General features: G+C 38.0%; 1 protein-coding gene across 1 annotated transcript; it reads right to left on the bottom strand.

The window, feature by feature from the left end:
* Positions 1-897: 897 nt before the first annotated feature.
* ppic (peptidylprolyl isomerase C) lies at positions 898-9,105 on the bottom strand. Its single transcript, XM_088076255.1, has 6 exons — positions 8,867-9,105; positions 7,152-7,265; positions 6,517-6,610; positions 6,085-6,152; positions 5,337-5,453; positions 898-4,541 (listed from the first exon to the last, which is right to left on the bottom strand). The coding sequence occupies exons 1-6, from the start codon at positions 8,969-8,971 to the stop codon at positions 4,413-4,415; spliced, it is 627 nt and encodes a 208-aa protein (XP_087932381.1). The 5' UTR covers positions 8,972-9,105; the 3' UTR covers positions 898-4,412.
* Positions 9,106-16,746: the final 7,641 nt, after the last annotated feature.

The following is a 16,746-nucleotide window of genomic DNA, read 5'->3' on the forward strand; positions in this document are numbered from 1 at the left end:
GTCTGCAGGAAGTCGAGCTTAGGGTTAGGGTTAGGGTTAGGGTTAGGGTTAGGGTTAGTGGACAGCTCTGCTGTCCACTGGACATGTTTTAGAAGCAGAGCATCGGTCCAGGCACGTTTTTAACCCTTAGGGACTGTTTGGTGCCTTTTACTCGCTTTTTATTCTTAATTTTTTTCAGTGAATTTGCAGCTCAGCTCCTACAATAAGTCTAAAATACACTGTGGAAACTAAATAGTTACATTCAGACTGTTCAGGTCCAAAAATGCTCCATTGAAACCCATTCAAACTGACATTTTTGATCCCACAGCCATCAGAGCAGAAAAACAGGACTTGTATTATTTCTGGGTGTCATTCTGGGCTTTTGACTCTGAATTTGTCATTTTGACTATTTTCCACCTGATGAGGTCATTTTGACCATATTTGGCATATGGAGGAAATACATGCTATTTTCACTAGGTGACCTGTCACAGTCAATGTAGCTGCTGATCACTGACATATCCCAGACTGTCAGCAGCTACACTCACACACTGACATATCCCAGACTGTCAGCAGCTACACTCACACACTGACATATCCCAGACTGTCAGCAGCTACACTCACACACTGACATATCCCAGACTGTCAGCAGCAAAAAATAATCTACTAAGCATGGAGGATATTGAAAATAATTCTTTTTTTTTTCTCATCTAAAAACATCCAAGGTGCCCCTCGCCTGGGGCCCCGTGTCTAGAAACGCCCCTGAAGTCGAAGTAAAGTCACAAGTCATTGGCATTAAAGCCCAACTCAAAGTTTTTTTTTATTTCATCAAATCGAGTCTAAAGTCATAAGTGACGTGACTCGAGTCCACACCTCTGCTATTTCACACACTGACAACAAACACAAGAAAATTATTGAACCTTTTCTCAGTTTGGCAACAGCATATCGTTTATTGTAGAAAACACACCTGTTGGCACTTTTCTTCTTGTGTTTCTGTTACGATAAATAATAAAAACTGAACTCTTGATATCTTTGTTACAGAAATTTGCCACTTTGTGTTAGAAGGAAAATTATTCATAACTTTTCTAGGTTGTAGAGCTACCGTGACAGTTTTGGGTTAAAAGAAAAAAAAAAATTAAACACCAAAACAAAACAGATAAAACAATCAGGAGTTTACCGACCTGCTAACAGTCAGCAAAAACAACATTTAAACTCATTATTGAGAGGACAGCTACAGTTTTAATATCCACTTCCACACTTTTCTCCTTCCTGTGCAGGTTGTGCTGTAGTTTTTAGTGCATAATGCATCAGGAAGAAAAGACCTCTGTTTAATCCAAACATGAAAAAGTAAATATCAGTGAAGGAGAGATCAAAAATAAAGTGCGAGAATGGCGTTTGACACTTGCTACAGAGTTTGTTTTTTTTGCATATGGTTGATAGCAGTAATGAGGATATGTAAGTATTGATAAGATGCATAGAAAGTGTGAGGAAAATTTGGCAAATAAAGAACGATTTTGGCAATCAGACTTTAGCTACATATTCTCAAAGTGCAACTTTCCATGATGTTTGTCATGTTTTAGTCACAAGGCAGGTTTCCGTTAACCCTCAAATACCTGCCTGCAGTCCGCTCAAACCCTCGTCCTTGTTTAGTCCGTTAAACGCGTTGATCACTTCAGCCTTCCAAAATAGGTGGATTCTGCACAAAAGTCCAGTTCATGATTACAGGGGATTTGAATGAATTTGGTTGCATTACTTTTCGTAGGAAAATGCACAAACAGTTTAGAAGAACAGCCCAGAGAAGAGAAGTGGCGTAACATCGCTCAGTGGAAACACAGTCGTCTCACGATCGTGTTTTATCGACATCAGGTTTTGCGCAAATCTGTGGTGCAAACCCGCCTCCGGTTCAGTTTGATACAGAGTTTTCGGGGATGATGCTACTTGACAACATCCGCAAAATATGCAAACGTATGAAACCGTTAGCATTAACACAGTGACAAACACCGACCTCTCAGCTCTGCATACAACGTGTCACTACCATAGACTGCATATAAAGATGGACGACAGGGCAGCTCCCCCAAAGTTTAACGTTTTGATCTGTGTCGCCCCCTGGTGTCTGACTGCGGTATAGGTCTTAAAGCCCGCCCCTCCATGTTCGTGAAAGGGCCAAACTAAAAACTCAAAGTACACGCCAAATAAATAAGATGGTTTCTGTCACTGAAGGTCGTTCTCGTCACTCTGATGTTTGTTCAGTTGTTTATTTTCATAATAAGTTCGGTTTTAACGCGTTTGTAAATTATACAAAATAACTGACAGCTGTGATAGCCAATGTGATATCGCTACCATGCAGATTTGGGCTCTCACTTAAAATCACCCTCGTAAGATGGCAACACCGGTATCGTGAATATTTTAACCTCACTTCAGCATAGCGGGGGTCAGAGGGGGCGTGTCGTCCATCTTTATACACAGTCTGTGGTCACTACAAGCTAAAAAAAACCTTCGTATCTCCACGTTTTCCAACAACTGCTTCAAAGCAGATTCTGAAAAAAGTCTCAGCACGATTCAAGACGAACGCTAGAGTTTAAATGTTTAGATCATTTTCACACCGTCAGGTTGAGTTACGGCAAATGACTTTGGGATCTGACCATTTTTAGGCACTTTCCTCATCCAGGTTAGCTCATAAGCCTCTGTGTTTTGATGTCTGTGTACGATCAAGCGGCTGAGTCACAGCGAAGTTTAAAACGTGGCGTTTTAGCCACAATCCTGAAAAAGCAGACATCTTGGAGATATAAGGTTTCCACCTGAGCAGAGAGAAAAGCCGCTTATTAATTACATGGATATGTTTCCTTTACTTTCTGTGATGAGTTTAACTTTTGTGTCTATTAACCCTTTGAAACCTGTGTAAATCAGATTGTTTTATTTTGAAAACATGGGAGGAAGGCAATAGGCAACAGTTTTTCAACTATTGACCCCCTGATTTTTATTTTTAGGTTTTAGTTCTTTAGTATTTTTTAGATTTTTTGGTTTTGTTTTAAAAGCTGTTTGCTGTTTTTACATGTTGTTTTAAACTTGTTTTTATTGTCTTGCTGTGATATTCCTTTTACTGTGAGCTGCGTAGCCCTTCAGTTTTTGTCTAGATTCATAAAGTCCATCTAATCTGATCTAAAAAGCCAGTAAATTTGCAAGAAAATTGCCAGAAAATTAGCAATATATATGTAAATATAGATGCTAATTTTCTTGCAAATGTACAGTTGTTTTTGCAAATCTTTGGGACATTTTTTCTTAAATTGCTCACTGCCTTTTTCCCATGTATATATGATACATGTTCTGTGATATAATCTGATCTAAAAAGTTAGTAAATTTGCAAGAAAAATTACCAGAAAATTAGCAATATATATGTAAACGTAGGTGCTAATTTTCTTGCAAATGTACAGATTTTTTGCAAATCTTTGGGCTATTCTTATTTAAATTACTAATTGCCTTCCTCTCATGTATATATGATATATATTCTGTTTTAAATATCCAATTCGAATAATCATTAATAGTTTCTGGATATTTTTGGGGGGCAGAGATTTTCTAATAATACCTTATTCTTTTTTAATATTTATTTTCAGTTTATTTTCTTGTCCCCTTTTACCAATTTTCTAATTTGCTCATTGCCTTTTCCCGTATTTTTGAACAGAATTAAACCTTTTTAGTGAATGTTTCAAAGGTCTGAATACTTATGAAAAGCGTCTCAATGCAGCACAAGAAAAACTGTCATTCATTCAGGTTCCAAAGGGTTAATCTCCATTTAAACTCCGAACCAGAGTAAAGGTTTTCAGTTTTTCTTTGACCTGTGTTTCATGGTGTCATAAAGTTGATATAAATCTTCCCTCCTGATGTGCATGTGTTAATACGTTCATAAAAAGATCTCTTACTTATATATTATCTCTGCATACAATAGAAACCAATCAGAAGTCATGTTCATTTTAACCAGGTGAACTATTTCAGAAAAGGTAGTTAATACTGATTCCCGATATGTTTTTGGTACCAACTGAAATGCGACAAAAATTAACATAATACAATATTAAAGCTGCTGAGTCCGATTTTTAGTCTTTTTCACTTTTTGACCGAATGTTTCCAGATTGAAATAAAACTTTCTGATCCTTCTTGTGCAGCTGCGTTTGTATAAGGAATTTGTTATTTGTTGAACAGAAAAGAAAACTTCATAAAAGTATTTAAATTTAGTTTCAGTATCAGTACAGAAAGCTGTGTATCGTATCAAACATTTCTCCTCCTTTAAATACTAGCATCCTTTGGCACGTTAGTGTTGGCACGTGATAATAGAAGAATGTGAATTTGGCAAACCGGACTTCTGATTGCTCACCAGCGTATAATAACAATAGTAATAATCACACAGTGTTTTTGTTTCACAGTTAACCCTCTGACGGCCGCGTCTACCAGCCCTCCACCTCCACCACGAACGGCTCTTTGACGGGGATCCTGCCGCTGTTGACGATCACACACTCGGTGTACGGCAGGTTCCTGTCGTTGGTGTCCTGCAGCTCGATGGTGTGAAACACAGACTGCAGAGGAGACGCACAGAAGCAGGTTAGATACACAATAATCATTATTATTTTAGTTTTTAAATGCAAACAAAAAACTTTATGACTAAAAAAGATTTAAAAATAAATAAGATTGTGGAGCTTTCTGCTACATCCCAGTGGCGAGGGCTAGATGATATAGCTTTAAAATAATATTGTGATATTTTTTGGTGATATCGCAATACATACATATATATATATATATATATATATATATATATATATATATATATATATATATTTTCTTCTTTTAAATGTCCTCTAAACTACTGTAAACTATTAAAATACAAAATTATTAAATGAACTACAGTTACACACAAAGTAGCTTCTGCCATAAAATAAAGTTAAATAAACAAAAATTTTGGTGCTTTCTACATCCCAGTGCGATACATTATATATGTATATAATTTTTTGGTCTGTAAACTATTAAAATCTAAATTATTAAGTCAACTAGAGTTGCACATAAAGTAGCTTCTGCGGCTAGGCGTTGTGGCTTTAAAATAATATCATGATATTTTTAGGGCTGGCCGTTGGAAGTACCACACCATCTAAAATAGCTCACTTCAGGGTCCAAACTCTGCGTAATTATCCGACTTTCACAGAACGAATGAACGGCCGCTTTAGCTGGAGTCCCACCAGTGCCCCGACATACACGGCGGTGCGAGGGCCCTTTCATCGCTGCTTGCAGCTTTAATTATTATTATTATTATTAATTAATATTATAAATGTCATATCTTTTGCAGCAGATGAAAGAAAAGAGTGCGAGGGTCCACCCACCATCCCGTCCAAGACTTTTCCAAAAACCACGTGTTTCCCGTCCAGCCACGGCGCTTTGACCGCCAGGATGAAGAACTGCGATCCGTTGGTGTCCGGACCGGCGTTCGCCATGCTCACCTGGTACATTAACACACACACACACACACACACGTCTCACCTCATATATCATGTTATTATAAATCACCTCCTTCTGTTAACCCTTAACTGGGCAAAAGAGTTTGCTTTCTTTAAAAAACATCTGAGGGCTGTGAGAAGCTTAATGGCCCAAAACAAGCAAGAATTTAAAAAGATGTTCCACAAAAATGATTGGAAAATAGGGAAAAAAGAAAAATGTAAAGTAAAAATAAGAAAATAACCTAAAAAAATATATATATATATTATGCAAAAAAACATTATTTTCTTTTAATTGTAACATAATGTTAAATATATAATTTTAAAAAAAAACTGTAAATAGTTTTGGGGAAAATTTTCTCTTTTTTTCCATTTCCTTTTCACCTTTTACTTTTTTTTCCAGTTTGTGGGATATTTCTTGCCAAGTTACTTGTTATGTTTTTTTCTGTGTTTTGAAAGAATCAAACTGATTTCAGAGGCTAAAATACTTGTGAAAGGTGTCTGAGTGCAGCACAAGCAAACTGATATAAAGGGTTAAGAAATATTTTTAAAAAAATAATAGTGGTTTTGAACTTTTAATCTCATGATTCCTAAATACTGAGGTCAAAAACATAAAAACAAATGTGTGTGAGCTCACCCAGCCCGCTCCCAAATGCTTCAGTTTGAAGTTTTCATCTGCAAAAGTCGTTCCGTAGATGCTGTGACCTAAACAGAAAAAGACTTCAGTCATTTTCATGATGTATAAAAATCTAAAATCTCTCAAAATCTACTTGAAAAACTGTCTTTTGCATTCTGTAACTTTTTAAAAAAAAATGTATTGCAGTTTATGGCACAAATGGGCCCTTTAACACCTGCTAATAAGCTGTGTGTGAGGTCTGATGTGCATATTTTTTATTTTTAAAAGTTCCTATGAACAGAGAGCAGCAACATGACGTTACGTTTCTGTGGATGTTTTGATGCTTTTTTCTTTCCTCCGTGAAAACTTGCAGTTTGAATTCAGCGTACAAGTGTACAGGAAGTAGTACTTTAAAAATCGTATTTTAGGGCAGAGCGTCACTTTGAGTCTCACCTCCAGTCCCGTCTCCCGCTGTGAAGTCTCCTCCCTGGATCATGAAGTCCTTAATGACTCGGTGAAACTTTGTCCCCTTGTAGCCGTAACCTTTCTGCAGAGACATGTCTGACACTTAATGAGCAGCTTTAACAGGAAAAAATATAGATAAAGGAAATAAAAAATAAATCCTTAAATTCAATTAAAAATGCATTTGCTTTATGAGACAAACTAGAATTTAAACATCTTAAAAAATCTTCTGTAGAAAATTCTGTGCACCAAATATACAGAAATAAATAAAAAAAACACATGCAATAGACAACTCAACTGAACCCAACTATATATGTAATTTCATATTAAAGTGGCCAGTATTTTATCAACAACATGAACTAGAGATCTTAATTTGAATCACAGTATTTGCTTAGATTTTACTTAACTTGTTTTATTTAAAAATGTTTGTTCAATCAGAGAAACCTTGAGATTAAAAATCTCAAGACAGGCAGAAACGAAATTTAAAGACGGACGAAATGGACCAGAAGTACAAAATCAAAACTGCAGAACAAACAATGTAAAACACAAAAATAACACAAAATAAAGTTACCACAGGGAAACTTAAAAAACATCTAAAATCAAATAAACAACAACAATCATCCTACCTCTCCGGTTGCCAGGGCGACAAAGTTATTGACAGTTAGTGGGACGACCTCCCCAAAAAGGCCGATGACGATGCGCCCCACCTCGTGACCCGCTACTGTGATGTCAAAAAACACCTGGACATGCACACACACACACGCACGCACACACACACACACACACACACACACACACACACACACACACACACAGGGCTAGAGTTCTGCTATGTGTGTACAGTGTGTGGTATTCTGTGTAGTAGTGCAGTGTGCAGTGTTGTGTGTAGTATAGTGTGTAGTAAAGTGTGTAGTACAGTGTGTAGTGTTGTGTTTAGTACAGTGTGTAGTGCAGTGTGTAGTGCAGTGTGTAGTACAGTGTGTGGTGCAGTGTGTGGTGTGCTGATACATTTCACTACAAGTTAGGTTCTAGTAAATAGTAGATTTACTTAAGTACTATACTGAAGTACAAGTTTTAGGTACTTGTACTTCCATTTTCTGCTACTTTATACTTCTACTTCAACTCACAGGTAAATATTGAACTTTTAGTTATTTTTGTCACTTTGCAGATATTATTTCAAAATATCATCAGTCAGTAAGACCTTATTGATCCTTAAGGAGAAATATATAAAATATATAAATTGGTGAACATATTAAAGCAGTTATAACTGAGAGGACATAAATTTAGCTTCAACTGTGGCGTGTTAAAATTTACATCTCTGAAAAGCATTTGAACTTTCCAAAATACACTTTTGTTTTCACAGGAAATGTACAGTTTCTGCTCACATGCAGCGTTTTAAAAAATAAACATATGAATAGAAGCCGTTTCAACGGATAACATAAATGTGCAATCAAGTGGCTCTTACACGTCTGTTAAACACCTCGTATTTATTCCCATGTGTGACAAAAGCACGTGATTAAGTTAGAAAAAAACATAATTCGGCTCAACGTTCTTTAGGGAAGCAAACAGCAGACTCCCAGATGAAAGTCCGGGGTTTGTTGGACCCATACACCTCTCATCCTTCTCCGTCCTATCGGGACTTCACAGCTTTTTTTTATGTTACCTAAAATGCCCGAAGTTGTATCATACCGCTGCGAAAGGTGCCTTTTTGTGTCTATGATTTTAGTTTAATCATTTTCCTTCAAACACTGACAGTATGTTGAATTAAATGAAAGAGAGACATCGGTATATTTTTAGCATTTTTTCTGTCATTAAATATTCATATCAGTCTTGACAATATTAACGCCCTTCAAAATAAAGCAGGTTTTAATAAGCAGGTGTTTAATGGAGGGAGGACATTTTAGCTTCATGACTGTATTTCATATGGCAGCACGTGATGCATTAATGTGAGCATTAATAAGACACACTGCAGCCTGCAGAGTGCACATTGAGGTCAGCGCGTGCGTGCAGAGCGCGCTGCGCATTTAGAGTCCTCCGGATGGACACGTGGACAGCTGTGCGCGCGCGCGTGTGTGTGTTGACTGTCTCACACATTTTGGAAAGATCTGTGGCATGGATGTATGATAAGGAAGTCTGTAGCCTAAATATGCGCTGAGACAAGTGTGAGTTCCGGTCCAGGCCTCCCCCCGCCGACACGTCGCGTGTGTATGTGCGCGTGTGTGCTCGTGCTGTATCCTCCGGCAGCGGCGCGCGCACTAAAAGAAGCTGGGCCGGTGTCGCGCGCAGCAGAGAGGACAGATTTGGGTTGATGCAGATAAATGCGTCAGAAATCATCACCCACCTTCTCGGTGACTTTCGGTCCCGTCCGTGAAGCCGCGCCGGACACCGATAGCAGGCAGGCGGCGGAGAGGAGCAGCAGAGCCGGGAGGAGAGACCGGAGCTCCATCTTTAACCGGAGACAGCGGCGGGAGGCCCGGCCCGGGAGTACCGGAGGAAGAGGAGGAGAAGAAGAGGAGGAAAATCACAGCAAAGCACAGCTGGGAGGCTGACCGGGAAACAGCGCTCCCAACACGGATACATCACAAGACCACTCCCCCCTGAGGGAGGAACCGGGACCTCCGCCCCGCCCACCGAGGAGGAGAGGAGAGGAGACAAGGAGAGAGGAGAGGAGAGGAGACAAGGAGAGAGGAGAGGAGAGGAGACAAGGAGAGAGGAGAGGAGAGCAGAGGAGACAAGGAGAGAGGAGAGGAGCGAAGAGGAGATGAGGCAACTGAGAGAGGAGTAGAGGAGACAAGAAGAGGAAGAAAAGAAGGAGAGGAGATAAGAACAATAAAACAGAGAAGAGGAAACAAGGAGAGGTGAAAAAAAGGAGAAGCGAGCAGGAGAGAAGATGAAGGAGACGAGAAGAGATGAGAAAACTGGGAGTCGAGAGGAAATAAATACAAATTAGGAGAAAAATAAGGACGGGGAAGTAAATGAGGAGAGAAGATGATGAGGGGAAATAAAGGAGAGATGAAAAGAACAAGAGAAGTTTGAAGTTTAGAGAAGATGAAAATAAAAGAAAAAATGCATGAAAAAGAACTTTTTTATTTCCTGTAAATATTGAGCATCAAAAGAGATTTATCCTGTTTGCAAAAAGTTTCACCCGGCATTGAGATTTAAAAACAAACAACTCTTGAACCTGCAACTCTATTAAAAAAGTCAGAGAAAAAACAACCTACTACAAAGCTACTTTGAGTCATTGGTTCCCAACCTGTGGGTCGAGGCCCTGACAGCGGTCTCATGATAAATAAATATTTAAAAAAAAACCTCCCTGCTGCACAACAACAACAGCAACAACAACAGCAGCTCTCTGTGGACAAACAAAGGTTATGAGTCGTGTTAGGTATGGGCCTTTAACATCCTGAGCTGATAGAAACACAAACATCAGTGTGTTTGATCGTTTGTAGGAACAACAGCTGAATGTCACACCTGTCAGCCTGCACACACCTGAAACACCATACAAGCTACAGACATCATCATCATCATCATCATCATCATCATAATAATATAATAGTAACAATAATAATGACTTTATTAAGGATGCAGAAAAAGGTCCACAGCGTACAACTGATGCTGCAGATGTGTGTCTGAATGTGTTAGAATTATTGCCATTTAAATAAGTGACGTCTTTTTAAAACAATTAAAATGCAGTTTTACACCAGCACCATCATACAATCAACAAACATAATAATAAAAAATAAAATAAATAATAATAATTTCCACCTATTTATAATAAAAGAAATACTTTAAATTCCAATCTAATAATAACAATAACAATAACAATAACAATAATAATAATAATAATAATAATAATAATAATAATTATTATTATTATTATTATTATTATTATTATTATTTTATTAAGGAGACAGAAAAAGCTCTATAGCATACAAGTAATGCTGTAGATTTATGTCAGAATGTGACTTTAATAAATTTACAAAAATGCTAAAATTTTCTTCTAGTGACTGGGCTGCCAAAATGAACAAAACTAAATTATTGTTTTAAAACATAATTTCTGGAACAGATTAAATATTTCTTTTTAGGGAACTTTCTGGGCAATTATCAGGAAATTAAATACAAATTAAATTAAATACAAAATACAATATTAAAAGTTATTGTATTTCCCTACATGAAGGTCTGAATGGTGTTTCTGAGCGCTCCCCATGCTGCTGTGGAGAAATATTGTGTCTTAATGGAAAATAACTAGGCCATACACAAAGAATATTTTTCAAATGATTATATATTTAATGTATAAGGAAATAATATAAAACTTAAAATCAAAACGGGAATATGGTCCAGCAGCTTTGTGGATTTTAATTTTTTTTCCTCCCGATTGACAAACAAATGCATTTTCCAGCATGTGGAGATCAATAACGAGCTGCAGCGGTTAGTTTTTAACAATAAACAGAGCGATAATGAAGTCCATACACACACACACACACACACACACACACACACACACAGTGTGTTACACCTTTAAAAACTCTTTATTGCATCAAAAACAGCTCGGCTCGGCTTCAGCTGCAGAAAATAAAGCTGAAAAAGAGAATATAAGTCCCTTCTGAATACATGTCTATAGAGATGAATTATAATAGTCAGCCTGCCGTGACCTTAACACACACACACACACACACACACACACACGCTGGGTTATCGGCCTCCTGTCGAAGCAGCACGTCCATTCGTCTTTTCTTCCCGCCATCCGCTGAATTAATTAAGCAGAAATGTAAACGTTTTAATTGAATGTCAAAGCAGGACGTTAACAACATGCTCCTATGTAAATGAAAGTGACACCGCTGTAAACCCATATATTTATATATTTATTTATATATACAAGCAAGGTTACAGGGGGCTGTGTGTGTGTGTGTGTGTGTGTGTGTGTGTGTGTGTGTGTGTGTGTAAATGAACAAGGGACATGCAAAGGTTTTAATTGAATTACTATCAGCTGTTTGCTAACGAAGCCTATAGATTCAAACTAACACGGCCTCATTAGTCCCACAGTGGGGAAAAAAACCCTTAAACCCTAAATCAGTGGTGCTCAATTTACAGCCCGCGGGCCAAATCTGGCCCCCGACAGGGAGCCTGGTGGCCCCCCAATCATTTTCTTATTGACAATAAAAATGAAGTGTTTCACACTGGGAATTGTTTTAAGGTGCCAGACTGCATAAGACGGCATCAAAATAGACCAAAAAAGTGCCAGTGGAGGATCCCCCACAGCCCGACAGAGGTCCAAGCTAAGACCCTAAAATCCTAGAAACTTCCTTGTATCTTAAAAACGTCCTGAAAGTCTAGAAAAATCCCCAAATCCCATAAATGTACCAAAAATCCAGAAATGTCCTACAACATCCTAAATATTAAATCCGAGAAACGTCTCCAAATGTCCGCTCCGCTCTCATTCTCCGCCGGTGTCTCAGCCGGTGTCTGCTCTGCTCATATTCTCCGCCAGTGTCTTCAAATGTCCACTCCCCTCTCATTCTCCGTCGGTGTCTCTGTCGGTGTCTCCGTCGGTGTCTCTGTCGGTGTCTCTGCCGGTGTCTCTGCCAGTGTCCGATCTGCTCACATTCTCCACCAGTGTCTCCAAATGCCCACTCCGCTCTCATTCTCTGCTGGTGTCTCCGCCGGTGTCTCTGTCGGTGTCTCCGCAAGTGTCCGCTCCGCTCTCATTCTCCGCCAGTGTCTCAGCCGGTGTCTGCTCTGCTCATATTCTCCGCCAGTGTCTCCAAATGTCCACTCCCCTCTCATTCTCCGTTGGTGTCTTTGTCGGTGTCTCTGTCAGTGTCTGTCGGTGTCTCTGTCGGTGTCTCCGCTGGTGTCTCCGCCGGTGTCTCCGTCGATGTCTCCGTCGGTGTCCGCTTCGCTCTCATTCTCTGCCGGTGTCTCTGCCAGTGTCCGATCTGCTCACATTCTCCACCAGTGTCTCCAAATGTCCACTCCGCTCTCATTCTCCGCCGGTGTCTCCGTCGGTGTCTCCGCCGGTGTCTGCTCCATTCTCATTCTCCACTGACCTGGTGGTGGTCCTGCTGGTGTCTCCGCCGGTGTAAGCAAGCGCCGCCCCCCCCCCTCCCTCCTTCTGCTCCGTGTGTGTGAGATGGGGACATAATGAGAGGACATGATGAAAATATTGAAATATAAAAATTGAAATTGATTTTGCTCTTGAAAATGACTATTTTACAAATGTGATTTTCCAGCTTTTTGTCTGAAATGTTTTTATAATGAAAATGTACAAATTAAATTCATTTGTACTCACCACATCTCAGGTAATGAAAACAAACAAAAAGAAATTATCGGTATCTTATCGGCCACGAGAAGCTGGAAATCATCAGTTATCGGTATCGGTTGAAATCGTCATTATCGTGCATCACTGTTAGAAACAAATAATCATATTTTTTTAAATAAAACAAATAAACACACATGTTGCTTCACGGTTAGTCTGTTGTTTATTTCAGGGACCCAAACGTTTACTGGAAAAACTACATTCATACATAAAAAAACATCCTATATGAGGGTTTCTGTGGAGCCCAGGACCTCCACGCAGCCCCCCTTTATCTGCGCCCCTGCAGCTGAGCGTAAACCTCCGTCTGTTTGCATCATTTTAAAGATCAGTATTCTCAGTTTAAATCTGTGCGAGCTCACGCTGAAAGCGAGCGGCCGCTCTGCTGCGCTCTCACATGCAGGAATACACCGCTCTGCTAAATGAACTCTTGTTAATATTGTGTTTTTTCTTTTCCTGCAGCCGTCTAAATAATTAGCTTTTGTTGTAGAAAATGATGAATTTGGGCAGTTAATTTATTGATCGGCCGGCTCCTCCGATGTGCTTTGCTTTAGAAAAGCCATTAATCAATGAATGAAAACACCTAATTCTCCTCCTGCTCTGCGCTTTGCTTTTTCTTTTCTTTTTTTCCCTCCTTCTGTCTCCAGCAGCAGCGATATGGAGAAGAACTGTAATTATAGACTGACGATGACGATGATGAAGTGGAAAAATAATGCACATTTAAAACACTCAGGTCATTTAAAAAAACAGCAAAAAGGCAACGCATCATATAATAAAGATTGCAGCCTTAAAAGGGTGAAACTTAGATAAATAAATAATAATAAAACATTAAAATAACAAGAAAACAAAACGAGTAAATGCTCATTTAATTCATGTTTCAGTCATCTGTTCAAATAAATAGCTTCTCCTGCTTGTATTAGTTGTCTATAAATATCTTTATTCAATTTTATAATCATATTAGTTGATTATTGATGAGTTTAGAGATATCTTTTTAATGTTATTTAAATTAGGACAGTTGTGTTTATTAAGATAATATATAAATTTGTGCTTTTTGAAGGATTTAATACAAAATGTGACAATCAAATTTTAAATAAGTCTGACTTTTTATTTTGCATGTGATGTATTATTATAATATTATAAAAATAAAACATTTTTTATACAGCATAGATAGACAAAGAGCTTAACAGAAATACTGTATTTATCTTTTTTCTTTATTTCCTCTTAATTTTCATGGTGATTTTCTGATGAATCAGCTGTTTGATGTGACAATAACTCACTTTTATTCACTTTAAAGACACATATCTGCACTACCATATTTATAGTTGGCAGGAGAATAATAATAAAGATGCTCAAAAACAGATTTTACTGAGAAATGCTCTAACTTTTAAGAGCTTTTAACCTCTTTGATTAGTTTAGAGGTTTTTTTTCTAATATTATTAAAAATAGAGCAGTTGTGTTTTATAGGATAATATATAAAAATATGCTTTTTGTAGGATTTAATATAAAGTGTGAAAATAAACTTAAATGTCTGATTTACTCCAGTTTTTAGTTTGTATCTGGTGTATTATATAATAATATACCTAAAAAAACATTTATACAGAAACATATGGACGTGATTTAAGCGGCAGATTTATCTGTGGAGGGTAGGAAAGGAAACAAGAGGTAATATATCTCATGTTTTGTTTTCTGCTGATCATTAAGAAACTATTTATGTGACCTTAAAATTATTAGTGATGCATTAAAGATATTTCAGTCTGGACTAAATTACATTTCCTTCCTAAAAAAGGAGATTCCTGCACCCCGCTCTCGAGACATTTATTGAGTCAGTACATTAAACTAAAGTTTCAGTCCCTGCAGACTTTCTGCACAGCACCGTTTCTCCGTTAAAATCAGTATTTTTCATTATTACTAAAAGATAACGAGCACTTGTGATGCACAAAATACTGGAGTTAAACGGCCTAAAGCAGGAAAGAAACAGTAAAATCACAGACGAACACAGACGCAAAACGACTCAGTACGTTTGGGATTCTTCAAAAGGACTGACAGCTTTTTGTAAAAGTTTTGTTGAACTTCTTCAATTTCTGAGGAGCAGAATATTATTATTTTTTTTATTCCAAACTCAGTTTCAACAGAGCTGAAGTTAAAAATTAAAAAAAACATTATTCTGACATCAGCAGAAATTGGTGTCAAAACCAGTCTGATTTGACTTGATTTTGCTTTATTCGCAGAAAAAAAATCTTAAAATTTTGTCTTGCACCCCATAACGTCTGTTTCACATAAATAAATACAAAATTACATTTAAACAAATGATAATACCAAACATCAAGTGTTACAGATCACATCAGAGATCTTTAAATGTCAATCTCTCCCTTTATGAATGTTTTATTGTTATAAAAATATAAATAATAATAATAATAATGATAATAATCTTACAGGAACATGATTAACTCCTTCAGATCCTCTGTCTATACCAATGGACAAAACTAAATCTATTATTACTGTCAAAATAAATACATCAATTAATTAATAACAAAAATAATATTAATAATAATAATAGCAATCGTATAATAAATCATCATCATAATAAACTACACTTGTCTAGCATTTTTAAAAACACTTAAAATGTCAGAACAAAAATGTTGTCACAATAAAAACAACAATAATATGAATTAAAACATTGTGTGTAATTTTTTTTAAAAAAAGATCAATTGAGGAAGAAACCAGACAAACATCTGCTTTATTAAAAAAGTAAATAAATAATAAAAAAAAAATCCTGTAAAAGCAGGTTTTTAGGAGTTTACCACTCACACTCATGCATTTTCCTACAAATCATAAAAACTGACATTTTCTGACACTGACATTGTAAATAAGTACATTTTTTATTATAACACATTAAAAATCCTCACAGTGAACTTAGAGTAACATCAAACTAACTTACAGTCTTTAAGCTGAAAAAAAAAAGCTTTAATTAGCTACCGGAGGAGCCGAGATTCAAACCCTCAACCCTGCGAATTCCCTATTGGCTGCCGTCAATCCTCACCAGTGCGTCGGCCAATCAGACGGCCTGTTGTTGCTCCGCATTCCTCCGCGCTGAAAAAGTCGCTCTAAGCCGACAAGAGTTCATTTTCAGACGCTTATGTTTGTGTTTTTGTTCGTTATCAATCCACCAGAGGTCCCGAGGATGACAAATGGGGCCTGTCAGGGCGACGCCAGTCATAACAACACACACACACACACACACACACACACACACACACACACACTTAAGTTTTCAGGCATTTAGCTGATGTTCTTATCCACAGCAGCTTACAATGACTGATGTATACACACGTACTGTATGTTTCACATGCCTGGCTCTGTGTGTGTGTGTGTGTGTGTGTGTGTGTGTGTGTGTGTGTGTGTGTGTGTGTGTGTGTGTGCGTGCATGCGTGTGTGTGGTGTGTGCAGCAGCAGACGGGTGGGAAAGCTCGGGGTCGTGGATAACAAGTCAGACCCAGAAACACAATGAGCTCGGCTGTAATCTGTCTTATCTGCTCACACACACACACACACACACACACACACACACACACACACACACACGCTGTGAATTGAAGTGAGAGGTTGATAAGGCCGCTGAGGTGAGCTGACAGCAGGACGACCACCTACACCAGCAGCAGTAATAATAATAATAAATGTGCTCATGATCGTCGCGGCCGTAACGCTGACAGAGCGGTTCAAAGTTCTGCAGAAGACAAATGAACAGAAATAATAAACGTCCTCACAAAACGCCACAACTTCACCTCTCCTGAGCTCAGACCTCGCGTGGTTGTGGGAGCGATGGCGCTCTTCTCTCGGTAGCACGATGTTATCGCTATCTGTAATCCGAAACCAAAATTACTGGCGTGAAACGTCCTTCTGATCACGGT

Source organism: Plectropomus leopardus, chromosome 4, assembly GCF_026936395.1.
Source record: "Plectropomus leopardus strain MGB_pleo_1.0 chromosome 4, ASM2693639v1, whole genome shotgun sequence".
Classification (NCBI taxonomy): Eukaryota; Metazoa; Chordata; class Actinopteri; order Perciformes; family Serranidae; genus Plectropomus; species Plectropomus leopardus.

Bases quoted from the DNA above. Each gene is read 5' to 3' on its own strand.
- ppic (XM_088076255.1), bottom strand. From the start codon at position 8,971: ATGGAGCTCCGGTCTCTCCTCCCGGCTCTGCTGCTCCTCTCCGCCGCC. The intron at 6,153-6,516 runs GTGAGACTCAAA...TTTTCTGTTTAG, and splicing joins AGCGGGAGACGGGACTGGAG to GTCACAGCATCTACGGAACG. The intron at 4,542-5,336 runs GTGGGTGGACCC...TCTCCTCTGCAG, and splicing joins GAAAAGTCTTGGACGGGATG to TCTGTGTTTCACACCATCGA.